At 38.4% G+C, this 27,999-nt stretch overlaps 1 protein-coding gene across 7 annotated transcripts; it reads left to right on the forward strand.

The window, feature by feature from the left end:
• Window positions 1-111: 111 nt before the first annotated feature.
• On the forward strand, window positions 112-27,993 carry mthfd1a (methylenetetrahydrofolate dehydrogenase (NADP+ dependent) 1a, methenyltetrahydrofolate cyclohydrolase, formyltetrahydrofolate synthetase). 7 transcript variants are annotated; one of them, XR_005007811.1, is made up of 29 exons: window positions 112-676; window positions 1,168-1,277; window positions 3,169-3,253; window positions 3,666-3,725; window positions 3,806-3,859; window positions 3,970-4,106; window positions 5,222-5,322; window positions 6,025-6,161; window positions 6,394-6,505; window positions 6,596-6,723; window positions 7,108-7,205; window positions 8,130-8,303; window positions 8,652-8,788; window positions 9,553-9,599; window positions 9,698-9,805; window positions 9,880-9,954; window positions 11,067-11,165; window positions 11,362-11,496; window positions 11,606-11,674; window positions 13,386-13,497; window positions 13,720-13,859; window positions 14,183-14,224; window positions 15,057-15,157; window positions 16,316-16,493; window positions 17,064-17,171; window positions 17,445-17,597; window positions 19,164-19,252; window positions 25,518-25,670; window positions 27,795-27,993. XR_005007811.1 is itself a non-coding variant. In XM_036581958.1 (28 exons), exons 2-27 carry the CDS (start codon window positions 1,177-1,179, stop codon window positions 19,236-19,238), a joined length of 2,766 nt encoding a protein of 921 aa, XP_036437851.1. In that variant the 5' UTR covers window positions 112-676; window positions 1,168-1,176; the 3' UTR covers window positions 19,239-19,252; window positions 20,874-21,035. The 7 variants fall into 7 exon arrangements, 6 of the variants coding, with proteins under 6 accessions (XP_036437851.1, XP_036437853.1, XP_036437852.1 ...); XM_036581958.1 differs by lacking the exons at window positions 25,518-25,670; window positions 27,795-27,993 and adding an exon at window positions 20,874-21,035; XM_036581960.1 differs by lacking the exons at window positions 25,518-25,670; window positions 27,795-27,993 and adding an exon at window positions 20,874-21,035 and having other exon boundaries at window positions 113-676; window positions 1,168-3,253; window positions 3,666-3,729.
• The last annotated feature ends 6 nt before the right edge of the window (window positions 27,994-27,999 follow it).

Here is a 27,999-nt window from a genome sequence, read left to right on the forward strand (position 1 = left end):
GTAGGAAAAGAGAAACTCCCCCAGTGTTTGGATAGCAGCCAAGGATTTGCGGGAGGTCAGCTTTCATTTGTTGGCTGAGGGAGCAGAGAGGGTGGGACTTTTCACCAGGGTTCACATGGGCGAACCTGCAGTGTGAGCCTGCTCGTTCCACTGGAACACAGTTAAGCCAAGTTCCTCCCAGCTCTTCTGCCCCACCCCTTGCACGTAGACATTTCTTGAAGAGAGGAACAGCTCACGGAAAGGACTAGGGAGATAAAGGAATAAAGAGCACTCCAAAGATCAAGGAATTCCACCCGCATAGCTGAAGAGTTCTGTGATTGGCTGAGAGTGAACCAGGCAGTGGAACGGCCCACTTCCCCCACTCCAGTGGTGGCAGTCTTTCTGCAGAGCTTTTTTCCCCCTTTTTCTGCCCCAACCACGAGGGCGTGTGAGCTGCCTGGGCCTGAACAGAAGTCTTTTATTTACTGCTTTCCCAGGCTGTCCGAAGCAAGCTGGTATGCTGTGGAAAAAGCCAGAGATAAGACACTGGTCAGTGGGCTGGCAGTCTTCTCTGACACAGGAGGAGGAGACAGTTGTGTAGGGAAGAAAGAGTGGCTTTGCTGGCTCTCCTCACTCAGCTGTCAGCTGTATTTCAGCTATTCCACTGCAGAACACTGAGGGAGCTCTCTGTGTGAAGGTGCTTAAAGGGATTGAGAGAGTCCTCTTCTGCAACATTGCATTTCAAGATTTGTGCTCTAAGCTTCTTTTATTTTCTTTTTTTCCTAAAAGGCTGCCTCCGCCTTTCTAGAAATGAATCCATAGGAGTCGGGAAAAAAAAATGCATGTTGTAATTTCACATTAATTATTTGTATTTATTATTTAATAGATCATTGAAATAAGAGAAATCCTTGTGAATGTGTGGATCTAACATTAAATTAATACCAAATTTGTGTATGTAAGTTGAACAGGAGAGATTTTATTATAATTTAAATTTGGTGAAAAAGCCAGATGTGTAGATACAAAATGTAAATATAATTCTTTACATAACTAACTAAGGAATTAATGTGTAATTATCCACTGGATGGCAGAATTTTAATAATAATGCTAGGTTTCTGAGGTTTAGTGAATACTGTTCTCCCATGTTTGTGCCATAACCTAACTGACTCCTTCTCCTTGTCTTTTCCACAGGAGCTGGACATGTTTTCTGTCACTGCCATGAGGCTTCGGCATAGAGCCCCAAGATGCTGGGACAGCCATCGTGCCATAGCGACTGTCATCTCAGGCAACAAGACCTCACAGTGAGTTGGAGCATCCTTGAACATGGTTTAGCCTGCTACTGTTTAAATGAAATAGTTATTGTTTATTAAAGTCACAAGGTGCAGGTTTCCAGACACACCGTCTAATTAGTGGATTTTGTTTCTTTAAAGTGCACTTACTGGTCACACAGCTGTTCAGTTGCCCATATAGTATAATAATATATGCATGTGCTCCATACTGTGGAACAGTTTTAAATCAAGGCTAAAACATGCTGTTTTGGTCTGTCTTTAATCTTACACAGTGTATATGCATTATTTCATAGTAACTAATGTGTCTTATTTTTTCAAATTTGATGCCAAAGAAAGATTTTATTTTTCATTTTAAAAGCAGTGAACAGTGTCTACTGAAGGTGTACTGTAGTGCTAACGTTAGTGATATTACTGATATTGCCACATCAGCGTTAAGACAACAGTAACATAGCAACAGCATGTAAGCAGCTGGGCTTCAGGCTTAACCTACAGATGACTTGAAGGGTCAAATAAGGAAAATTCATTTAAGGCAGTAGAAAAAAATATATACTTATATATCCATGTGATGGCAGTATTTGTATGTATATATGTATGTATGAATATATACAGCCATTACATATATTTAATAAAGTCCATCAGCAGCAAGCATGATTTAACATTTAAAATGGACTGGACGTTGATTTACATAAAATCGCTACTAATTATTTTGATATTATTTGTATTTATTGTAAAATTAGTATTTTTCTGATCAAATAAACATTTACTGCTCAGACTATAAAACCTTCTGCACACCTTAATGAAAGTATTAAGTTAACACAACTTAAATTCTACAGAGCTGGAGTACCTTAATCTGAAAAATTCAAACCAGCTCAAAATTGAATTGTTGAGATAGTAGCTTATAACTTATCATTTTTAGCGTATTTTGAGTTAAGGTAACTTTAATGAAATGTATTATTTTCACTATTTGTATTTAAGTTAACTTTACATGCGAATACAAACAGGCCAATAATGGGTTGTTTTTGAAGATTATTGAAAATTTTATGCAGCTGGATTGTTTTCCCCTCTTCTACCTATACATGCACACATATGTCAATGACTGTTTACTCCATATATTAGTCCTAGGTTCAGCCTGTTCAGAAAAAAGTCATGGTTTCCAAACCAAAACCATTTTCCATACCATGTGTGTGTTATCATTCTCCCTGGCCTACTTTTTCTGGGGTGTCTGTTTTGTTTCTTATTTTTTGTGATTCTTCTCACTCAGTACTGATTGAAAATCAGTGTTGAGGAAGCTGAGGTGTCAAGTTCCCACCTGCTGACTGCAGTTCTGTGGTGGCTGAATGCTACAGAAACTACATCTGGACTCTGCAAACTACAGATGCTACAGAAACTACATCTGGACTCTGGAGTCTGCAATATCTATTATCACCATATTTCTGCAATACAATATGAATTTGTTACAAGAATAGCCTAGTTTAGCCAAGCAGTAAATTTAATTTACAAGTACTTAATTGTATTGAGTTAATACAACTATTGCATATTCATATACACAAGTCCAAAATACTCAATCATTCTAAGATTAACACAGTGACTGGAGTTGGTACAGTTTGCTCAATTTACTTAAGTGGATACAACAATAAATATATTTTGCTTATACTCATATATACTTATATATAATTAAATATATGATAATAACCGATATAAGTATACTGATATACTTATATTGGTTTCCTCAAACTATTTAAGTTTACTTTTTTAAATAAAATTTTCTCAGGTGCCTAAAATGTTTGCACAGTACTGTTTGTATGGTATGAGTGTGTGTGTGTGTGTGTTTATTTGTAATGTTTTCATATTGTTCTGTGTTTTAATTCTACATGTTGTATTTACTGTTTTATATTTTGTAAAGACAGGTGAGGGAGCGTCTGAAGAAGGATGTGGCAGAGATGAAGAGCCATCTGCCTGGTTTTAGACCAGGCTTAGTTGTACTGCAAGTCAGTTGGCGCTTGTTCTTCATTTTCTCTGATCTATTCTTTGAAGATAATGAAGTCAATAATCTCTTCTTCTCTGAAAATATGAACCACCTTCCTTCTCTATTCTTTTTCCTCTTACTTTGCTCCAGATGGCCACTTGGTAATGTGCCACTCTCTTTTCTTTATTCATTCTTTTGTCTTAAATAGAAAAAAGAAGCTTCTTCATGAATTGCTTTAATACGTTGACAAACATGACCTACAATGTTTGCGTGTAGTGTTGACCCAGAATAACCCTTCGCTATCCTTTGGCTACCCTTGGCAATCTGTTTTTTTTTTTTTTAATCAGTTTTCATTGTCAAAATAGTTGTATTGAGTTGTTCATTTGTTTGCGTTTGATATTATAAATGAAGTCATTCATTTCTGTGCCTCCTAGGTTGGAGACAGAGAAGACTCAAACCTCTACATTAGTATGAAGCTGAAGGCGGCAGCTGATGTAGGTGGGGATAAATGTAGCCTTGTTGATCTTAGATGTTGTGCTGACTCTTCCTCTCATGCTTGCTCTGCCTTTTATAGATTGGAATTGATGCCAACCACATTAGGCTTCCAAAGACTGCCACAGAAGATGAGGTAAGCAGAACAGACTCTGGGCCACAACTGGCAACAAAAAAGTGATCCCTTCTTCTTCTCTAATGAAAACACACCAAGTAGGGAATAGACTATAATTTTGATTTGTTCAGGTGCTGTGGAACATAGAAGCAGTAAATGATAACCCTGCGGTCCATGGTCTCATTGTCCAGTTACCTCTGGACTCCATCAACCCCATAGACACAGAGAAAGTGACCAATGCAGTGTCTCCAGAGAAAGATGTGGATGGGTGAGATATGTACTGCAATTCTGTGAAAACAATGTTTTATTTCACTGAAAATTCCCAGCACCATAAAGGAAAATCAATTCATTGTGTCAATTCAGAAGCCTTTAAGTTGTGAGTACTGCCCAGTGCTTTGTATTGACCAAGTTTGATCCATCCTAGACAAGACCTTTACTTACCTTCTGTGTACAGAAAGCTTCTCTGCATGATTCCATGCATTGTACAGCTTTCATACATTTTATAGCTTAGAATAATATATATCTGTAAAGATGATTTGCAGTCATTACACAGATCTATTATCATGGTCTCTTACAGGGGTCAGCCTCCTCTTTTATGCAGTTAGTGTCGACTCTTTTTAATAAGTGTCACTCTTTCAGGCTGTTACAGAAACAGTAGTGGGGTCTGAAACATTTTCTTCTCTACATTGGAAAGTGCGTTCCAATGTAAAATTCAAGCCACCTGCCACACATACCGTTTCTTCCCTGTTTCTAGCCCACTTCATTTGGCTCTCTAATCCACTCACTCTGTGAGAACCACTTGGCCTAATTCTTGCTTTTTGTAGACTGATAATAGTAACTGGTAATAGCATGCTGGTTTTACCATTCGTCTAAGAACACTGAAAATAAAGGTTTGGGCAGAAGCAAGTATTTTTGCATCAGTCCAGTGGACTACATCTACCTCAGACAAGCCGAAAAACAGGTAGCATCCTATCCAGCATGAACATGAGCCTGTCATCTGTTGCCTCTCAGAATTAAATTGAAGGTGCCCAGCCAGCAGTACTTGAGGTTTTCAATTTCTTTCAAATGGAAAAAACATGCTTTTGCAAGCACTGCTGTTAGAGCAAACAGGTATCTGTGAATACCAGCGAGAAAGAGCATGAGGTGCAGTGTAAATATTGCTTTTGGCCAGGCTGCGGTAGCTATAAATGTTTCCTTTTTGCTTGTGCAGCTGCTGTGGAGCTCTCAGCTCGAAAGGAGACATAGAGAGGATCTAATTCTCCATAATGTTTATGTCCTAATCTTTTAGACAAGACAAACGTGCCAACTGTGTGGTTGGACTACTTTGCAGCTCCTCATGCAACTGCAAGACCACTCATGGTTTTATCTGTATCGCTCTTCTAGTCTGAGCAGTATAAATGCAGGGAAACTGGCTCGTGGAGACCTAAGGAGCTGTTTCATCCCCTGTACTCCCAATGGCTGCATGGAACTCATCAAGCAGACTGGTGAGAGACAGTCAGTCAAATCAGGCACATTTACTTATCATCACATCTGTACATTATGATCTCATTTTCATTAAAGTAGAATTTTCCCTTAAAATGAATAATTTGGTGCATCCGCATGTTTAAACACGTTTGAATATACTTACTGGAAGCTTTATTAGAAGCCTTACCTTGCTGCTACTCATTGCTGGTGAGACTGTAGTAAATATGACATTCATTATTTATAACTCTTAAACAGGTAGTCTAATATAAACATTTAGGTTAGTGTTAGATGCTAGTGGATGACTAGTGTAATGGCATGCCTTAAGAGCATCAGCTTGTTTAAGACATAACAATGGTGTTTAAATAAGCAGACTGCCAAATTACATTGTCATTTTATGACCTCATAAAGCGGGCAGAAAGTACAAGGTAGTGGTTCCTAAAACAGTGGACAGCAAGCAGTGTAGCCTAGTAGTTAATACTGTGGACCCACTTGCAGCAAACTGGGGTTCAGTTCCCTGCTCAGGCACAAACACAATGCTACACCAATGAAAGTCATTAAGCAAGACTCCTAACACTAAATTTGCCTATATCTAATATGTGATTTTATGATAAGTCGCTCTGGATAAGAACATCTGCCAAATCTAACATATGTTTTTAGGGCTTTTGCTTTGGATTACTTGAAGAGAGTCCAGTTGATGAGTAAGAGCTCTGTTTAATGTGCAGGTGTGTCAGTGTCTGGCAAGAATGTGGTGGTGATTGGACGCAGTAAGATTGTTGGAGCTCCCATGCACGATCTGCTCCTGTGGAACCATGCCACTGTGACCAGCTGTCACTCCAAGACTTCAGACCTCGCTGCACAAGTAATGCCTCGTACTGTCTTTTTTTTCACACCTACATAAGCAGGGTGATATATGCTTCTTAACCATATAATCTCATATTACAACAGCAAAGCTGACATCTATACTGGTCATTTAAAATTATAAAGCAGTATTTTGCACTTTGTGGTATTAAATGCAAAATGTAACTGAGCACATTCCTTCTGCATGAAGAAAATTAAGAGAAGAACTCACTATATTCACATTGTCTCTTCAGGTGGGAAGGGCAGACATCTTGGTTGTGGGGGCTGGCAAAGCAGAACTAGTGAAAGGAGAATGGGTTAAAAAGGGTGCAGTGGTCATTGACTGTGGCATCAATCATATCCCAGGTATTTCTTTTTCTTCAGGGCCTCTTTTTGAACATTAGGTTCCTAATGGAGTCTGTCAGGAACTTCAGCTCATGTTTTTACTCTCCACAGACAGCAGGAAGCCGGGGGGGAAACGGGTAGTTGGGGACGTACAATACCTGTCAGCTAAGGAGCGCGCGGGGTACATCACCCCTGTTCCTGGAGGAGTGGGGCCGATGACTGTTGTCATGCTGATGGAGGTAGAAAACCAAGAAAGAGATGACCTGGTTTTTTACACTAAGAAGTTCTGTGTACACAAAGATATGTACTAGCAAAAATTCTGGTGTTTCATGTTAGTATGACACCTGATCTTCTCGAACGGTGAAGTCAGCCAGGTCGTTGTGTCTTGATGTGTGCTTTACAAAAGGCCACATGATGAGCCACCTTTTCCTGCTGCTTCATGATAAAAAACTTACTTTTACTCATACTAATTTGTCCTTGGATGAAATGGATATAATTGTGAGAAAAATGCACTACTGTTGATATGTTTATTGGTTAGATCAATTATGAAAATTACATGTCATATAAATTCATATGTTACCTCACCCTAACTTTATGATAAAAATAACTCTTGTCATCACCAGAATACAGTCAAGAGTGCTAAGCGATTTCTGCAGATGTACAAGCCTGGGAAGTGGAATATTTCCTACACAAAGCTAAAGCCGCTTAAACCCCAGCCAAGGTACAGTTGCATGCAAAATGTCTTAACATTCAGGGAGGAAGTTTTCTTCTAGTTTATAGCCCTTGATATGCTTAGAACACTAATAGCACAATAGTTAATTGCATGCATTTTATGGAAATACATCTAAAAAATATACATTTTTGTATTCTTTAAAAAGTAGATAAATGAAGTTATAGAAACACTTCTTAACATACTGAAGCATACTAAAATAGAAGCATACTAAATTGTCATCAAATTAAGTGTATTATTTATCTGTATCTGTTAAAGCAATGACTTTTAAAATATGCTTTAGTGCATTTTAGTTTCAGTATAATAAACTAACTAGCAATCAAATATGAGGGTATCAGTACAACTAAGAATTTTACATCTAAAATATGTTTCAAGTGTAGGAGAATTTGTGTCAACATTGCCTAAGTTAACTTTAAATGAACAAGAGTTAACAACATGTTGTGTTTAGTTATTCTTCATATGTTTAAATGTATACTTAATTATTTTTAATATAAGTACACTTTGAACACATTCAACGTTTTATTTGTTGAATGTATTTAAGTGTATTTTGTGATATTAAGATCTTATTTAAAATACATTTTTGTTGCAGTATAAATGAATAGCACTGAAGTGGATCAGTACACCCAGTAGTATCTTTAATATAGTGTAATAACAGTATGTCTACAAATTACATGCTTAAATTTACTTACACAAAAAGAAGGACTCAACACATTAAGCACAACTACATACATTTAATGTATATTTTAAATGTATATATATTTTAAGTAATATGATTTATAAAACAGCTTGTGAATAACACTGAAACATTATAAAACATTTTGATTTGTTAAAACAGCTCATCAAAAAGTCTTATGCATTTTGGAACTGCAGTTCATCCTGTTTTTAAACTTATTCCCGCCTTGCGGTCTTTTACAGTGATGTCCAAATCTCTCGCTTATACCCAAGAAATCCGATTGGTCAGCTTGCCAAAGAAGTGGGCCTCCTCTCAAAGGAGGTAGAGCCGTACGGCAGGAGCAGGCTAAAAGTGCGAGTGGAAGTCCTAAAACGCTTGGATAAACAACCTAATGGGAAATATGTGCTGGTCACTGGGTAATTTGAGTTCATTTTCAGACTTCTTCACATAACAGTTTCGACATATTGTATATTAAAGCTCATTAATAGTCCACACCATACAGAGGGACTAATGTGAGCCAGGTTTATTGTAGTGAAAATTCAAATTTTGCTGTTTTATAGCTGGACTAGTCTTAACCAGCACCCAGAAATCCTCATTACAGTCATAAATGCTCTATTTTTTTACATTAGCTGTATGCCTTGAAGCCATTTTTTCTGAAAACAATGTAAATACACTGAAATGAGTATGTTTGACAGCATATCTGTACAGGCTATATCACAAACTGAACTTCTTTAACTAAATACCATCTTTGCTTGCGTGGTCAGAATTACGCCTACTCAACTTGGTGAAGGCCAGAGCACCATCACACTCGGGTTGGCACAAGCTTTAGGAGCCCACCTGGACATCAATGCTTTTGCCTCTGTACAACAGCCATCCCCACAATCCAGTTTTGGTATCAAAGGTAAGAGTGTTAAATTCCCAATGTCTAAGAAAGCCTTAGTCTCCCTGATATTGGTGTTCAAAATGTATTTACATGAGGATTTTTACACAAATGGCAGCTTAAGCCCATAAGTGAAAATGTACCGTCTGATGCTTTAATTATGTAGAGCTGCAGAAGTTTGAGTTTGTGCTATATTAGTTTTAAGTACACTATATGTCCAGAAGTATCCAGACACCACTTTTAATAAAGAATTCAGCTAATTTCAGGTGCACCTATTACTAACTCTTGCTAACTAAGTTCCATTGTGCTCATAGCTTGTATAATCTCCATAGAAAAGCAATGTCAGTAGAACAAGATGCTCTAGAGGAACCACACATGAGCCTAAGGTGAACATACCCAATGCCAAGCATCAGCTAGAGGGTATAAAGCCCCTTAGCATTGCGCTGTGAAGCCGTGGAATTGATGGAGCTCTATCCAGTACCTTTAGGATGAGTTTGAGTGGCATTTGTGATCCAGAACTTATCATGCAACATCAGTACCTGACCCCACTAATGCTCTCGTGACTGAATGCAATCAAATCCTCTCATCAGTGTTCCAACATCTAGTTGAAAGTCTTCCCATAAGAGTAGAGGCTGTTACTGCAGCAAAGTGGGAACAAACTCCTGATTAATACCTTTGATATCTGAAGAAATGTTGGATGAGCAGGTGTCTACAAACTTTTGGACATAATAGTGAAAGTTCAATACAAGCTTTGCATGACATACTGTGAACTGCATTATACACAGGTTGTGCTGTTGGAGGTGGATATTCGCAAATCATACCGATGGAGGAGGTATAGTCATCTCTTACATGACGGATCACAAAATGTGATTTCCCTCCTACATTCTGCTTGTGTTATTAGTATTTGCTTCCTCTCTACATGTTTCCCAGGTCAGTCTTCAGCCCTCAGGTGACAGCGAGGCTGTTTCTGCTGCCAGCAGCCTGGTGGTGGACACTATCAAAGCATACTGTCACTACCAGACCAAGTACTCTGACAAGGTAAGATGAGCTCTAGTGTGGATTAGTGTGAGTGTGGGTGTTCATGCTTGTACTGAAAAGCCCTTTTCCTGCAGGTTTTATTTGACCTCCTGGTGCCATTCAGAGATGGTCATCGATCCTTTTCACCTTCCCAGCTCAGTAGGCTACAGGTAAGGTAAAATGTTTTCAACTCTGATCAACACAATCATTTTGTTGGCAGTGCTTTTTCAAAGAAGACTGCTGTCAGTGTGAGTGAGATTTTTTGACTGGGGCTGGCTCCAATAGCATTTTACAGGCTTGCTGGTATTTCCAAACAAGTACACAAATACTTCTTAAAATCACTTCTGAAAGCAATAATATTTATATTTAATAATTAACCATAATTTAATGTATAAATCTTACTGCTGTTCACAATTTATCTAGCGATGGCAACGTTGTATTAATAGTCAGGCTGAAGCCCAGCTGCTTGCACACTGTATGTTGCTACAGATGCTACGATTGTCACCCTCAGAATCACTTAGACACTGTAAGTCTTATGAATTAGAATTACTGTTCTATTTATCACCATCATGAATTTAGTTTTAGTTAGTTGCTTTTATTGACTTTACTGAGTTATTTTATTTGGCTAGTTCACTGTTTTTTTTGTCATGGAAAGCACCAGTAAGGGTGACACGCAGGCTGAGTTGAGCAGAGAAATGAGGAGCTTTTGGAGCTACACAGGAAGGACTACCCAGGGAGAAGTGAAAGCAGTAGTGCCAGTGTTCCCCTCCTCAATCCACAGCTAGAACTCACCACAACAAACAGTTTGAGGCTTTGAACTCCCCAATTTTAGCATCACCCTCACCAGGGACTGTATCACCATATTTACATATTTCAGATGATTAATAAAACTTGTCATGCCTCCATACCAATTTCTTATTGCAAAATGAGCACTGAGCATTTTTCTTATCATTTGATAACTTAAAGAGTTTCTAAACATGAATTCTCAGGTATCTTTGCTCTTGCTGATGAAATGTATTGTTCCGAATACCAAACATAGACTTGAATACCAATGTAATGAACGCTTGGGTGTTCAAATTATTCAGGTCAGCCCTATTTATTTAATTTCCTGTTTTAAACACTAGGTTTTAAATCTATCCACTTGCATCTTTGTGTAAACTTGCTAAACTTAAGATTGCAAAAATGTTTCTTAAAATACAGTATTATTCCATACCTTTAAAAATATGTCTACTTAAAATGCCATGTCAGAAAACTGATAGAGGGCTTTATAACCTGTCTGCAGAAACTAGGCATTGAGAAATCTGATCCCTTGACCCTGACTGAACAAGAGATAAGACGTTTCATCCGATTGGACGTTAACCCAGACATTAATGCCAGAACGGTATGTATCAGTACTAGAGTAATTATCATTGTAATGCCATTTATTGCTTTTTGCCTGTTTCTGTCCAAATGCCACCAATATGTTCTCTCACTGTTTATACAGTGAGTTGATTGAGTTTCAGATGTACTGATTGTGCAGGACATTATTTGAAAAAGAAGTAATTGCTATGTGAAGATGGAATGAACATGTGTGGCAGGATTTTGCCTCCCTGAAGAATGAGATCATGGCCATACTGTCTCTGAGCAGCAGTGCAGAGGACCTTCAGAACAGACTGGCCAAGATGGTGGTGGCTATCAGCAGATCTGAAGAGCTCATTACCACAGAGGACCTGGTCAGTGCGTGTGATGTGAAAATATTTGTCTGCTGAAAGCCGAATGCATGTTTAATTCACCAGTATGTGTGAGTGTATGAGCTATGTCCCATTATTTTTGTTTTCACAGGGTGTTAGTGGTGCCCTAGCCCTGCTGTTGAACAATGCCCTGAAGCCTTGCTTGATGCAGACTTTGGAGGTATGATAAAAGGTTCACTTTCCTCCATGAGATTACGACATGACATCTAATGTTTCCTTATGCATATATATATCAAATGTCTAATAGTTAGGAGACACCTGGTCATCCAGTATTTCTTCTGAAGTGAAGGCTATTAACGGTTTCCCCCCCTTTGCTGCAGTACCAGCCTCTACTTTACTAAGATGGCTTTACACTAGATGTAAAGACACATCTGATGATTACTTCTAGATCGCAAACGCTACTCCAACTCCACTAGCTCCATCACTCCAGAGAACACAGGGCCACTGCTTTACAGTCCAATGCTGAGGAGCTTTGTACTCCTCTGGCTGACACTTGGTATAGGGTATGGTGACCGTAGGTACATGTGTGGCTGCTCTGGAGCATCCCATTCTATTAGCAGTGCTTTTCTATAGAGTGCAGACATGTCTATCATACAGTATATATTTCATCATTAGGATGGATAAAAACAATAGTGAACTATAACAGTAAAAAATAATAGTTAGCACTTCCTCCACAGTCCAAAGACATGCAGTCAAGCCAGGTGGAGATACTAAATTGCCCCTACTTGTGTGTGTGAATGTGTATGTCTGTGTGTCTGCCCTATGATGGACTGGTGACCCATCCAGGGTGTTTCCTGCCTTCTGCCCAGTGAGCGCTGGGATAGGCTCCAGCACCCCGCCCCGTGCTCAATGCCAAGCATCAGGTAGAGGGGTATAAAACCCTGCAGCATTGGGCTGTGTAGTGATGGAGTGATGGAGCACCATCCAGTACCTTTTGGATGCGTTGGAGTGGCATTTATCTTCCAAAGCTAATCATCCAACATCAGTACCTGGTCTCATTAATGCTCTTGTGGGGGAATGCAATCAAATTCTCACTGCAATGTTCCAACATTTAGTATAAAACATTCCCAGAAGAGTAGAGGCTGTTACTGAAGTAAAGGGGGAACAGCATTCCCCATTAATACCATTGATTTCTGAAGTCAACCAACAGAGTCACCTAGTTATTTTGGATAAAAAATTAATTGAAAAGATGTCCAAAATAATGTCATTTCCACTATTAGTTTAGGAAATTAGGAAATTCCAAATTTCATCAGCATGTTCTGTATTTGGACCTACGGTCTGCATTTGGTTATTTTGCATGTCAGTCAAACTACCCTTTTCGTATCAAAGTAGATGGTTCTTGGCCATGCTAAGGGGCAAGACACACCATACTGTGATGATAGGCAGAAATCTGGCTCGGGAAACTACCGACAATCATTTTTAAAATGGATTTAAGGACATCCATTGACATTATTAATGGGTCACCAACGAGCTGCCTGCTTAAAATAGATTTTGGACAGCCATTGTCACTATTAACACATCTCTGACAAACTGACTATTTTTAAACAGATTTTGGATGTACAAGGACATCCAAGGAAATTTGAGATAAAATAATGGTGGAAAGGACCTTACACACTACAAGAAGGAAGAGAGGTATAGTAAGTTAGTTATTAGCATGAATCGTCAAAACCAGAAGAAATAGTCAGGTGTGTTTACCTTATGTGGCTGGATGTTAGATGGAGCTGTTTTTTTTAGGTATGTTCTTCCCTCCCAAGTTCAGTTCTTGCATAACTCCTTCAAAATCATTCATTTAAACCGAAAATGATAGCTAGTTACGTGACATACTTTACTCTCACTGTATGTCTATCTCACTTTCAATCTTGTTCTCTCAGGGGACCCCAGTGTTTGTTCACACTAGCCCATCTGCTGATATCGCCTATGGCAATGCGTCCGTCGTGACAGACAAAATAGCTCTAAAATTGGTGGGCCCACAGGGCTTTGTGGGTGAGGCATATTCTGTCACTCAATTCCTGTCAGCACTAAAACTGATTAAACTCTAAACAGTTTATTTTGTAATAATCAAATGTTGTCATTTTTACATAAGAATTAGTGTTAAAATATAAAATAACAGTAAATAGTAAATAGTGTTTGTAGGCAAATGTCCAAAAGTAGCTTGAATTGTAAGAACACGCAATATTAATGCTCTTCTCTGTCATATTGCTTCAGTCACGGAGACTGTGCACAGTGCTGACACTGACATGGAGAAATTCTTCAACATCAAGTGCCGCTCGTCAGGCCTGCAGCCAGATGTGGTGGTGTTGGTGGCTACTGTCCGTGCCCTCAAGATGCATGGGGGTGGCCCTGGGGTGAGTCTAAGCCACAGAGACATTTATAGCCTGTCCAAAGTAAGAATGACTTTAATCACCTTTAGCAGAGGTGTGAGATCACACCATTTCCATGCATGTGAGAAGAATCCTTACATCATTAAAGGCATGACAGCATAATTAAGCTGCCTAGTCCTCCCACACACTCCTCACTTCTCCACAAAGTCACATGTGTGAATGTGTTAATAATGTACTGTACTTTTCCATCCATGGAGAAGTGGAGAAGTCTCCTGGGCTTCATGGCTCAGTGAATGTGTTTCAGAGATGGAAAAGACAGTGAGTGTAATTATTTTTCTTGCTTGTAGGTCACAGCAGGCTTTCCATTGCCTAAACAGTATTCAGAGGAGGTAAGCTCAAGTGATGCAAGAGTTCATTGTTGTGTTGATCTTGTTTCAGAGCCGAGCTAGGTGTGTGTTTAGCTCTGTAGATGTTTTAGGGATATATGGTGACTCCTCGTGAAAACAATAATATTTTGAAAAAGTTAATATATAGATGTATTATGAGTAGTATTTGTCAAAATGTCACCAGCCAGGCTGTTCCCCTTCCAGTCCCCACTCCTGTCTTTTCTTTACATACTAGCTTATCATGTAAAAGATATCAAACACTCCATTTATATGTGGGTGAAGTGTCTGAAGCTAAGACTACCTGTTTGTGAAAATGTAGACTATGCCCCCTCCCCCTTTGCCTTTTATGTAGCATTGCTGGTTACCTCTGTTAGTCTGTCTGTTGATCCATTGTATTTGTATTTGTTACTGTGCTTCCCAATTATGACTTTTCTGTGTTTCACCTAAATGTTGTTGTTGTGTTGTTGTTGTTGTTTGGATACTCCTGTTCCCTTCATTTGCTTGTTGACTCCTGTTGCTGTAAACTTGGACTAAAACTCATGCATCCAGCCTCCACATCTCCTACGTACAGTATTATTTAGCCAGAGTTACACAGAAAGCAATAGAAATAAAGATGGATCTAAGAGAAAAACCTTTTTTGTGCACATTTGCATGTGTGTGTTTGCCTCTTCTTTTATTATTTTTTTAATAAAAAATGTTGCAATCTCAAGAGACTTAACGATTTATGGTGGATCAGTATTGAGAATGAAGTATTCATATCCTGCAGTAGGTGTGAGTAAAGTGATGGAGCATACGGGTGGGTGGTACGAAATAATGGCTTTATTCTGTCCTGTAGAACCTGAAGTTGCTGGAGAAAGGTTGTGCTCATCTGAAGGGACAAGTGGAGAATGCCAGAGCATATGGTTTGCCAGTCGTGGTGGCTGTCAACACCTTCAGGTTACACATCAAATGTTTTGCCTGACTTTTCTTTTTACGTACTAACAATAAAAAATTTATGGGCTTTATAGTTTCCTGGATGTGCTGTTTCCTGGATTGTGTGCTTTAGACTGTTCGTGCAGTTCAGTATAAAACTCTACATACAATCTGGCTAAAGACTTCTAAACTCCATTGTATACACTGTATTTGCATACAAGGTCATTACAAAGTAATAGCAAATATAAGAGAAGTTTAAATGTACATACTAGAATTTGGTGGTATTGCTTTGTGATTGCTGGACAAATCAAACGCTGAGGAAAGGCTTCCACAAGCTTCTCACAATACTGTGCCAGTATATTGGCTTATTTCTTCTGACAGAAGTGTGTAGCTCAGTCAGGATTGTGGGCCTTCTTGCTCAGACATGCTTTTTTAGTTCTGTCCACACATGTTCTATGAGATTGAGGTCAGGGCTTTGTGATGGCCACTCCAGTACTTTTATCTTGTTGTTTACTTTTTAAGCCATTTTGTCACAACTTGAAGGAATGCTTAGGTGGACTGTCCAGCTGGAAGACCCAGCTGTGACCAAGCAACTATGTAGCAGATGTCTTGAGGTGTTGCTTTAGTATTTCTAGATAATCCTCCTTCCTCATAATGCCTGTTTTCTGAAGTGCACCATTTCCTTTTTTATCAAAACACATCCACAACATGATGCTGCCACCCCATGCTTCACAGTTGGGATGGTGTTCTCACCCTGTTCCCTCCATACATAGCTCTGATCGTCACGGCCAAACAGTTAAATCTTTGTTTAATCTGATTGGAGAAAACTCCTTCAAAATGCTAGGTCTTTTTTATAGTTTGTCTCGGTGATCACCTGCAAACATCAGTGTGTCATTTTTTGTACCGGTCTTGGAATTGGAGCCTTTCAGGTCATGGCAATGTAGAACTCTCTCTTAATGATGGATGTGGATACTTTGGACAGTCAACTTGATATATGTAAGCTTTTGACCCTCTGGAAATATAGTGAACTAAAGCTAAGTGTCTCTAATCAATTGTTTTTAAATTACTTCTGATGTGAACAAAATAGATATGCTAATTGATTTGCCAAATGAAATGCATGGGAATATGAAAAGTGTGGAATTGTGAAAATGTTGTTTAAATGTCTTTATCCTTTGCCCGTAGTTCTGACACAAAGGCTGAGCTGGAGCTGGTGTGTAGCCAGGCGAGGCAGGCTGGGGCATTTGATGCAGTGCTCTGCACTAACTGGTCTGATGGGGGAGCTGGAGCACTTGCCCTGGCACAAGCTGTTCAGAAAGCAGCAGAGCTACCAAGCCCATTTCATTACCTGTATGACCTGGAGGTAAAATGAGTGCTAGTGGTGGAACGTATGCTTGAAAAAGAAAATGTGATGAAGTCTGTTGCAACACTGCAAAGCAACAGCATGATTGGCATATCTAATTGTGTCATTGTTAAGAACAGTATAATGAGCTTGAGTTGGAGTTTTAAGGTGTACTTCTGGAACATAGTTGTGCACTCTTACGGACTGAGAGTCTACCTTTTAAAGATCTTTAATAGTATGCAAAGCATTTACTAATGATCACTCATGGCAGGGAGCCTTTTAAGTGATTATTAATCTTTTCAGTCTTATTTGTATACGTCCTTAACTGAACAGCACTGCCTTATCATGTGTCCCTCGGAGAATCAATTAGCACCTCTTACATAGAGCTGTTTCATTATCAGCTTATATTTATATCATGCACACAATCCTCATAGACAAGGCCTAAATATAACCCCCAGGGAAACTGGACATAACTCACTTGTGTTCACTGCACGTAACTCACTTAAATTGCAGCAGCAATGATATACAGCACCATAACAGATGGATTGCTTGCAGAATTTGAGATTAACTGAGGTTAATGTGATCTTGTAGCTGCCAATCATAAAGAAGATTCAGAGGGTGGCGCAGAAGATTTATGGTGCTAAGGACGTGGAGCTCTCACCAAAAGCCAAAGAGAAACTGGCACTTTACATGAAACAGGTGAGTCTTCACCAAAAGACACTATAATAGACACTGTGAGCAATTGATAGCATGTAATGCAGCACTTTTCACTGTAAAGATCACAGTTATCAACATATGTAATCAGAGGATGATTTAAATAAACTTAAGTGAACCTATGGTGTTCTTCTATGACAACAAGTAGGGAATAGAGTAGGAGTGTAATGACACTGATTTTTAATTATTTTTAACCTTTTTAAAAATCCATCTAACTTTATAATTTGTTAATTCATTTTTATTATTCTTTTCCTAAAGGGCTTTGGGAATTTTCCAGTGTGCATAATGAAGACCCAGTCATCCTTGGGTAATGATCCAGAGATGAAAGTGGTGCCTACGGACTTTACCTTGCCGATTGCAGACATCCAGGCCTTTGTGGGAGCAGGCTTTCTCTCCCTTCTGGCAGTTACAGTAAGTTTTCATTTACTTCAGTATTCCTAAATACCTAAAGGCCATCTGTCATTACTATTATTGTGTGAGACCTTTCAGACACCACCCGTCATTCATTTAAGTTCCAGTCAGTTATGAATTTTTCAGGAGATATTTCTAAGGAGATTGTATATAAGATAATCTATTTGCATAAAGAAGGGGGAGGTCAAAGGAAAGTAAGTGAATAAACTGGAGTTTTCAAAACTGAAGTTGATAAATTATTAAAAGATACAGAGAAAATGGGACTTCAACCACCATGCTCTTAGCCTGGAAATGTATTTAATTCAGTAAAAGTTATTCATTTATTTAGCACCAGGGAAAAAAAGCAGAAATCATACATTTTGCAGAAAATTACACAAAAGTAGGTTATTAGTGTTTTTAGTATTTATCGTGCCCACCAACAGCTTAGGTTTCTTTCCGCATTCTCTTCTTTTTGTCTATTTCTTTTTATCAGTAAGGGCTTCTTGACAGCTACACATCCTTTCAGACTCATAGCGTTTAGTTGTTATCTCATAGTGGAACGATGGACAGAAACATCTGTGGATTTTTTTAGATTTGAAGCAAGAGTGGAGCTTAATTTTCTCCTCTCTCTCAAAGATGAAAGCTTTAAGTACTGTTTATCTGACTGTTTATCTGTTGTTTCACCTAATTTTCTTTGGGTTTCCTCTTCTTTATAAAAGTGGATTATTTTATCTAATCTCCTCAAAAATATATTTGGAATGGAAATTAATTGCTAATACTAACCTTAACTAAGCTTAACTGGAATTGAAATGTTTGAAGAGTGGACTTTTGCACAGTACTGTATATGTGATGTGTAGTGATATGTAGTTGATATAGTATATTTGCTTTTATATTTATAGTATATTATAGTATTGTATTGTATAGTCATATGGAGTTGAAGTACTTACTTGTTATTAGTTATTAGACTAGTATGATAAACCCAGGTTCTGTTATATGCTGCTGCTATTGTCATTTAGTTAGGTGTTATTTATTTGTTATTCATGACAAATCACTGACACACCACATCGACAAAAAAACAAATGAATCCTCCTTAATTTATCATAGATACTGCAGCCAATAATAGGAGTGAGGGTCAATTCCAATCAGCTCCTTTAGCCAGTCTGTCAGTGGGATGAGTCAACAGTGTTGATGAGACTGAGAGAATGTGGCTCAGATTGGTCACGTATGTAGTGGATATTTTTATCCAGACGCGTTGCTAGGTTGCAGGTCTGCGCAGAGCATGAGCACCTCGACAGCTCAGCTACTATTGGTCCAAGTGACCTTAGCACATTTGTGTGTTTTATTGATCACACCTTTGTATTTGTGATTTCTCTAAGCACTGGCCAGTCTTTAAGAGATACATGCATCAGTGGTTGATCTGTGCTAGTATGTTGAACATAGCAGATGGTGTTGACAATTTTTCTTCTGCTGAGTACAGGAAGATTTCATTAATCTTTCCCAAAATCAAGCTCTAAGTTCATAGATGCCATTTGCCTGTGTCTTCCGTGATTACTAAATTATAACTGCTTTCTGTAAACTGTGTAACAGAAAAATGACTGCTCTGAAGATCCCGCATGGCCCTGTTTTCATGGCAACAATGACCTGTATAGTAACAGCCAGTAGCTGCACTGTACTGGGTAAGTTGGCCGGTTAATAAGACAGATTTGTAATAAGGTTAATAATCTCACTTGCTTATGCATACAACATAATGTGTTTTTAAGTATTGGTAAATAAAAGTGTTTTATCTGATAAAAACAATTGGTCAATAATACATGTCAGTGCCACTCAGTGCTGCTTTTATTGAAGCCAATCACTGTATCAATACCCTGAGGGCAGACTATGATAAACTCTTAATACGCAACCCCAACGAGCCCCCATACAACACAGAATATAAGGGAAATCCTATCTGTGGTAGTAGGGATAACCTTTCACGTCTTCTCTGTTCAGACATATTAGAATCTGTGTTTATTCTCTTCCTTGAAAAAAGACCACTCTAAGAATAGTCTTTGTGCTTCCTCTGAAAAATGCATTCATCATTAACTGCTTCTCTGTATTATCCAACCTGTCTATCACAAAACACTGCAGCTCTGAATGTGAGGAGTCTAAAAATATGATCATTAGGTGAAGAGCGCAATGTCGAATTCTGCAGGAGTTAGGACCCCAAATGTTAGTGTAACATCTTATTGCACAATATGCCTGAAACACTGTCTACATGCACTGGTCTTCATGAAAATCTCAGTACTACAAATGATATAATTTTATTTATTATCCTGGATATATTTTTACTTCCCTGATCCTTGCTGACCAAGATGAGAAGCGACAGTCGTATGTTTTCCTGCAACACCTGCATCTCAGCACCTACATATATCACATTTTTAATTATTTAGTGTCCACATTTTACCTTTATTACAGCTTTCGTTCTTTTCAGGGGACTTGCTTTGGGTGTTTTAAAAGACCTATGCTGGGATATTTTTCCAGACCTCCAAAATTGGTTGGTTGCATTTTCTGCTTCTCATGATCCAAGTATTCCCAAACACATTCAGTGATGTTGAGGTCTGAACTCTGGGCTGATCAGTCCATTGTTCTGAGAACGCCAGCTGCTTTGTTTGATTTGCAGATTTTTCATTTTCTATCTTCTTTCCTTTCTTAGTAATGGCTTCTTGACAGCTACACATCATTTCAGACCCATAGCACTGAGCTGTCCTATCACAGTGGAAGGATGGGCAGAGACATTTTTTCTGATCTGAAGCAAGAGTGGAGCTTGATTTTCTCTCAAAGATGAAAGCTTTAAAGCTTTCTTTTGTTTATCTTATAGGGACAGTTTTGGCGGTCAACCAAGTCTTGCACAGTGTTTAGGAGCCTTATTTTCTCTTAATCTTTTATTCATTTTTTGCACTACAGTTTTGGAAACTAATTTTTTATTAACTTATTTTCCTTTCCCCTTGTGCAAGTGGATTATCGTACATCTGATCTCCTCAGAAATATCCTTTGAAAAATGAATAAGTTGTACTTTTTGACTAGAAATGAAATACATGAATGGTGGTCTCTGGCTTTTGAATAGTCCAGTACATTACAGCTTTTAGTGTAGTCTTTGCAAATATAGGTATTTGAGCTTTAAGCCTAAATCTGAGAATACTAATAAAACTCATATCAGCAGACATATGTTGTGATTGTTTTAAGGTTGTCCATTTGCTTTAAACTTATAATTGATGTTTCCACTGAAACTTTTATACTTTGTGTCTGCTGTTTTCCTTTAAGGTTGCACCTGAAGTCAGTGTGACAGTATCCAGTTTAAATATGAAGTCTTTTTGTGACCCTGTATGAAGACTGTAGTTGCAGTCCGCACGATTGTATTTGATGTGTCTGTGCCTGTACTGGTCCATGTAAAATTAAAGTTGACCTTTTTCCAAGAAAATGTCATCTGTGTGTGCTCCTGCACGTTTTTAATAACTTTTGATTAATGTGCTCTCTGGACACCTAGTTTTGTGCTTATTTAATAAAGTAGGGCTGTTTACCCAGGCAGGCGTAGGAGTGTTGCGGAAAGAGAATACGTTTCCTAGTTCCATCTTTCACTCTGACGTTTATTCTGAAATGTAATTTTCGTTCAGGGGAGACTAGGCACTTTTGGCTTTGGCCATCATGTAATATTTACTGGGCTGAGCGATTTTCCTCATTCTGTGAGATGGGTTGCACCTCAACTGTAAATGAGTAATACCTCCATGCATCTAATAGCTCTGATCCACTAATTATTTTAGTGATTCAGTGTTATGTTCATTCATTACATACAGTGTTTCTCTAAAGCCGGTGGTTTATGCAATATGATAAATACATACAGTACAGTGTTCTGGATTTCAGTTTTTTACACTAGTGATTTCATTTCCTTTATTCGGGAAATAATGCTGAATTTTCTGGGGACAAGTGGAAAGGTCATGTCTGCAGTAGTAGGACTGAGTAGTCTAGGAACAGTTCCCCAGTCAGCCCTGGGAGGTTTATGCGCTGTCTTTCAGGAGGGCGGTTCAGGGCACATTTGAGTTTTTTCTGCATGCCTCAGGGATCTTGTGTCACTGAACATTGAAAATGCAGTCAGTCTTGAAGCCTGAAATAGCACTGCGTGTAGGGGATGCTGAGATTTAAACGCCAAAAGTATGACATTAGTTAGCTCCATAGTTGTTACCACCCTCTGTAAAAGAGAAAAGGGGCCGTAAAATGACCTTAAAAATTGGCTCAATCTCATACTGAAAAATGAGCGAAATCAAAAAACAAAACAAAACAAAAACATATATATATATATATATATACACACACACACACACACATATGCAGATGGTGTTGTACAAGGATGATCGGGCTATTCCTGCACAGTGTGTGACAGGATTCATAGATTGAGAAAAGGTGGTACAGTACAGTGAATGTCATTTGTTCGATGTGTAGATAATGATGCTGCAAAGCAGATGTTAATGATTGGCAAAAAGGATTGATTGCATTTGGGTGTGCCCATGGCCATAGTGTGAAGGAAATAGCTGAATGTTTAGGTGTATGGTAGTGTACGGTCATACGAGTCCACCAGCATGTAAAAAATCCCAGTCCACAGGAAATTCTCATCAGAATTGTGGCCGAAAGACGAAACAGATGGGCAGGGGCCGCCATTGTGTTTCACGGCTTGTGAATAAAAATTGCTTCGCTTCCAGGCAAGAATTGCTTCTAGAATCTAGAAGTCAACACAAGTCCTTCGCAACCATTTTCTGAAAGAGCACTCCACAGGGAACTGCATACCATGGACATATGGAGCAGAGTGGAACGCAACAGGCTTTGCTCACAAAGTCGCCCGGTTACAGTGGGCGAAGAGACACAGAAAATCGGTCAGATGAATCTAGTTTTTGCCTGTATGTTGCTAGGCGTTGTGTTCATCTGAGAGCTCAGGAAACATTTAATGAGGACTGCGTGCAAGGTGTGGTTCAAGCTGGAGGAAACTCTGTGATGTGAGGGTGTTTTAAATATACGGAAATGGGTCCTTTGGTTGAGGTGGCAGTAAATATGAACCACAGTGCCTACACTGAGCTGCTGGACAACCAGGTTTTGCCTGGTCGTCATCTTACAGAGGAACTTAACATTCCTATCCCTGTATTCCAAGATGACAATTCTTGCGATCACAGGGCTGCAAATGTGACTGATTGGCATGATGAACATTCAGGAGCATTCGCACATCTGGACTGGCCCACAAAGTTCCCAGATTTGAATCCTCTTGAAAATCTGTAGGACTACCTGGAACAACGAGTAAGATACCAGGGAAATGCGCAATTCTCTGATGCAAGAGTGGCTGAATATTGATGTCACCTACATCCAGACCAAAGCAACCAAATCTTCATTAAAAACTCCTGCTACTTTATGGAGTCATGTATGCTAACAAGGTTCCCGGGGCCTTTGAAGCCAAAAACATCACAAATACTCCATCACACTTAACAATGAGGATTAAGTTCTTTTCTATACAACCATCTTTCTACATCAGACCCACCTTGAGTGTTTGTTGCCAAAAAGCTCTAATTTTGTCTCATCTGACCAATAAACCAAGCAATAGTTCCAGTGCTTTATAGCAATTTCCAGGTGCTTACATTTTTATTCTGGTACGCCTTCCAAATCATTTGTTGGCATGGAAGTGAAGAGGAAGAATAGCACACTTTTCTCTCATTTCAGTACTGTATTCTCTAATCTTCCCCACATGGATGAACAACTAAGGGCCTCTGTGTTACCTCATTTATACTCCAGTGAAACAAGTAGTCATGGATGAGGAGTTCCTGAACAGGTGGACTTAGAAAAGTGATATATAAATGGGAACCTGCTTCAATTACACTTCATAAGAATGTTCATAAGAACTTCTAGTGGTGTCAATAATTGTGACACGTGTTTTTGTGTTTTTTTTTTTGTTTCACTCAACTACTTTAATTAGAGGTTAGATATCTGAGCTTATTAACCACAAAGACTCATGCCATTTCTTTACTTTTCTTTACCAAGAGTGCCAATTACTATAGAACTGACTATACTAAACATCTCTCTTAACGTAGCCAATAACACATCCTTGCAAAACTGGCTTACAGGATTATTTTGAAGGCAGCCATACCTCACTTAGACCTTCACCAACAGTCCTGAAATTATCAAATTACTTTATTTAGTACTTACAGCCACATAATGTGGGTACATAGAAACAAAAAAGAGAGAAAAGAAAGAAAGGTTGAGAAAGCGTGCAGTTCCTGTTCCAGCCACAGTGTGAGAACAACATGACCTGAATGCTAAAAAGCTCAGCCTGCTATTAAGAGCCCTGAGGGCACATACTGTGTAGCAGGTCCAGCAATGGTGAGCAGATAAAATGACACTGGTAGCTAATGTCTAAAGTGCGATTCTATTTGCATTCAATTGCAAACATCACTGTTCCTAGTCAGACTTCCTTTAAACCATGCTGTATCCTAATGATGAGTAGCTTATTTGACAGCCAAGTTAAATGGAGATTTTTATCTTTATAACCCCTCAGGATCTGTGTCAAGTTTCAAGCCTCTTGTCATGTCCAGCTAAATTTGTCCATTGATTATATACTAAATAAAATCAGATAAAAGCTAAAATTGATTTCCACAGTGTTCTATGGTCTGTGTACTTGGGTCTGCCTATGACACATTTGCTATATGTCCAAAAGTTTGTAGACACCTGCTTATTCAATGTTTCTTCTGAAATCAAGGGCATTAATGGGGCGTTTGTCACACTTTTGCTGCAGTGATAGTCTCTACTGTTCTGGGAAGGCTTTACAGTAGAGGTTGGCACATTGCTATGAGCATTTGATTGTATTCAACCACTACTGAGGTCAGGAACTGATGTTGGAGGAATAGTTCTGGATCACAAATGCCACTCGAACTCTTCCTAAAAGCTCAATCACTCCAGAGAACCCAGTTCCACAGTTCCACAGTTCCACAGCCCGATGCTGGGGTGCTTTATAACCCTCTAGTTGGTGCATGGCATTGGGCATGGAGCTCTTAGGCTCATGTCCAGCTGCTCCAGAGCATCAAATTCTTTTGCCAGTGCTTTTCTATAAAGATTATGAGCAGTGTGCAAGGAGTTGAACATGTGTCAGCAATGGGTGCACCTTAAAGTAGCTGAACTGACTAATTAGAAGGGTTGTCTGGATACTTTTGGATGTATAGTGTACATAGTTATTAGTGATGCATCAATATGGGAATTGTGAGCTAATGCTGATATCCATTTTTTTCAAGTATACTTCTGCTCATACTGGTACATAATCATTCACAAAATGTTGAAATTAAACTACATCTCTCTGGATTAGCATTGCATTTGTTTCTAGAGGGTTACAAATACACTAAAATGAATAAAATGCAAATATATTTGCATAGTAGCCCAGTGTCATGTAAACATTCTGCTCTTCCAGAGTACAATCAATACCTCATTGGTTTGAAACATTGGTCAGGTGTAAACATTTGTCTGAAGTTGATCAATTTTTAAGCAATTATCTAAGACATGGTTCTAATGTGATTGTGCATCCGTAATGATTATATACAAAAGAAAAACATTAGCTTCTATGTTTAGGTAAACATTTTGCTGTGTTTCATGCATTTATTACTGTAGATGGTAACGATTGATCAATATTTACTTTAAAATAAGCAAGTAAGCATGATAACAGAATGTGAGTGCAGGCAATGTATTCTTCTTTTTTCCTGGATTCATTTTAGAATGCTAAAAAACAAAACTTGCAGGCTGCTAATGACCCTCTCTCGTGGTCACGTCAGCCACAGAGCCGTCTCTGAGCTAGTATAGCTCTTGCATCATTGCATAGCTGGATGCCACAGATCATAAACTGTCAATCACTTGGTTGCTATGGAAACTGATGAGAGCCTGGCCCTCTAGGAAACAGCATCCCTCCAAGCTAGAGCGTGTGAGACCGTTCAGCTGGTGGCAGAGCTGCAAGTGTTCTCGCAAACAGAGCTTCCTCATCCACCGCGCACCTCGCTTTCTTTCCCAGCCGGAGGAAAACACTGGCAGACACCCTGCTGTAGACAGGTACGCCTAATTACAGTTTCTAATGCTTGTGCTTATCTTTATCCTTTTAAAATGCAGCCTGTTTCCTTAAGTAAAACAGTAAGAGAAGTGCTCTGATGCTTGCAAAATACTTTCTCTTGTCTAGTGAATGCAGGCAAGAACTTAGCTTGCAGTTTGATTTATAGCCAGTCGCTTCATTCTTAAAATAGGAGGCAGCAGACTGTGATTAGAAAAAAGCTCATGCAGTCACTGATCAAAAAAAAAAAAGTGTACAAGCAAACATCTTTAACAAAAAAAATCTGTAATTGTATAACGCATATTTGTCTTATGCCTATTTTCACATTAGAAAAGGACAGCCACATAAACACATGAGGTTTGGGAAGTAACCATCTAACACCATAGACATGGCGTTAGATGGAAAATTGTATCCTCTCTATTTACCTGTTTTCATCCATATCAGTGGAAGGAACAGGCCTATGCACTTATTACTCACAGTGGGTTGATGAAGTTAGTAAAATGTTTTATTAAACAGTTTGGGTATTCCATAAGTAGTTGCACGCAAAACACTTGTGTTTTTTTCACTTTTAGCAATGGACATCATTTTTAGGGGTTATATAGAGACATGTTCTGAGATTTTAATCATACATTTGAAAAACAGCTCAGTTATTTGCAATAGAAACAACATTTGTGCTTAATTGTTATTTGCCATAATTGTGTTTTTTTTCTTGGTTTTTGTTCAAAATTTGCTGTGATCTTTGATGATTATCATATTTACTTACATATGAATAATATTTTTATTTTTTTAACCTTTTTTACATTGGTAAAAACTCTTCTACATTTTTTACATTGGTAAAAACATTTCTCTCATAAAAACTAATTTTTTATCTGATTTGCATCAGTAGTGGTTTAACAAATTCGCATCACAAATGCAACATTTTGTTCTATTCTTTTGACAAAAGAACAAAATCTACACCACCTCATATTTAAGAAATGTCAGTTAAATTATGTGGTTTATCAGCTTTTGCATTATCCTACTTTTAATACATTTAGTTTAAAAATTAACCTCTGCTGAAATCTTACACACCTGCTTAACAGATCAGAGTGCAGACTTTGAATGTAATGACACTGTAGTGACAGTCACATTATGGAGATTTTTTTCATTGATGTGAAATAGTTTTTGATCGTTTATTGCGAGTGGTAAGATTTAGTAAATCTGGAAAGTATGACTTCAGTTAGCATCACTGCAGTAATAGTAAAGAGGCATCATAGTTTGGGATGGACCAATGTAGGAGTTATTGACCGATGACAATATTATTATAATATCCAATATTTCTCATATCTGCTGACACCAGTACAGATGCCAATTCATGAACGATAAATTCTAAAATCTAGAAACTGGGACAAAATCCACCTGGATGAGCATTACAGAAAAATGTAACATTAATTTCTGTAGGGTTACAAATGCAGTAAACATTTTTGTGCAGTAGCCCAGCATCACCTAAATATTCCACTCTTAAATGGAATTTTTTAAAGCAATTATCTGCCAATACTGATATCATTCTGAAATCATCGTGCATCCCTAATTGTCATAACTGCATTCAACTCAAACCCGTTTTTCATTGCAATGCTTTTTAAGGCACGGAGCAAATGCAACAGTTAAAAAAAAAAAAGATTTTGCAGTCATGTGCAATTTTGAACACCCCCTTTCAAATTATGTTTTGTTTAATTTCACACATCATCTACGAGGAGCAAGCACAAATATGGCATTTTTCTCAAAAGATTAATGTACAATTTCTATTTATTTGCTAAGTTTAACACTTAAAACATAAAATATAAACATGCACAGGCCATATTTTATATTTAAACAGTAATTTTGCATTAAAATGTGTGTTCTCCGTACAAGGTTAGAGTAAGATGTGTTAACTTATTTTCACTTAGAAAATCAACATAGCACAGTTTGACCAGGGGTGCACAAACTTTTGCATATGACCGTATTTCTAACACTGCATTGCTAAGAAATTATTCTTTAAATATAATTCACCCTGTGTAAAATCTGTTATTATTTTGTCATATTCTGTAGAGACCAAGAGCCAGTACTAACAACCTTCCATTCAGTATGACTGTCTTGATATCTTTGCTTTACAGCACTTTTGAAGATCTGACCTTCCATAACAATGGAAGACACCACACCTAAATAACTCTTCCATCTTTTCTGCAAACTGCCCTTATTTCCACGAAAGATGGAAACAGAGGAGATCGGCTGCGCAGAATTCCAAGAGAAGGCAGGCCTGAAAAGAAAACTAACAGGCCCACCCAGACTTCTACTGGGCAAAACCAAATCGCCAGTTCA

This window comes from Colossoma macropomum, unplaced genomic scaffold (assembly GCF_904425465.1).
Source record: "Colossoma macropomum unplaced genomic scaffold, Colossoma_macropomum, whole genome shotgun sequence".
Lineage (NCBI taxonomy): Eukaryota > Metazoa > Chordata > Actinopteri > Characiformes > Serrasalmidae > Colossoma > Colossoma macropomum.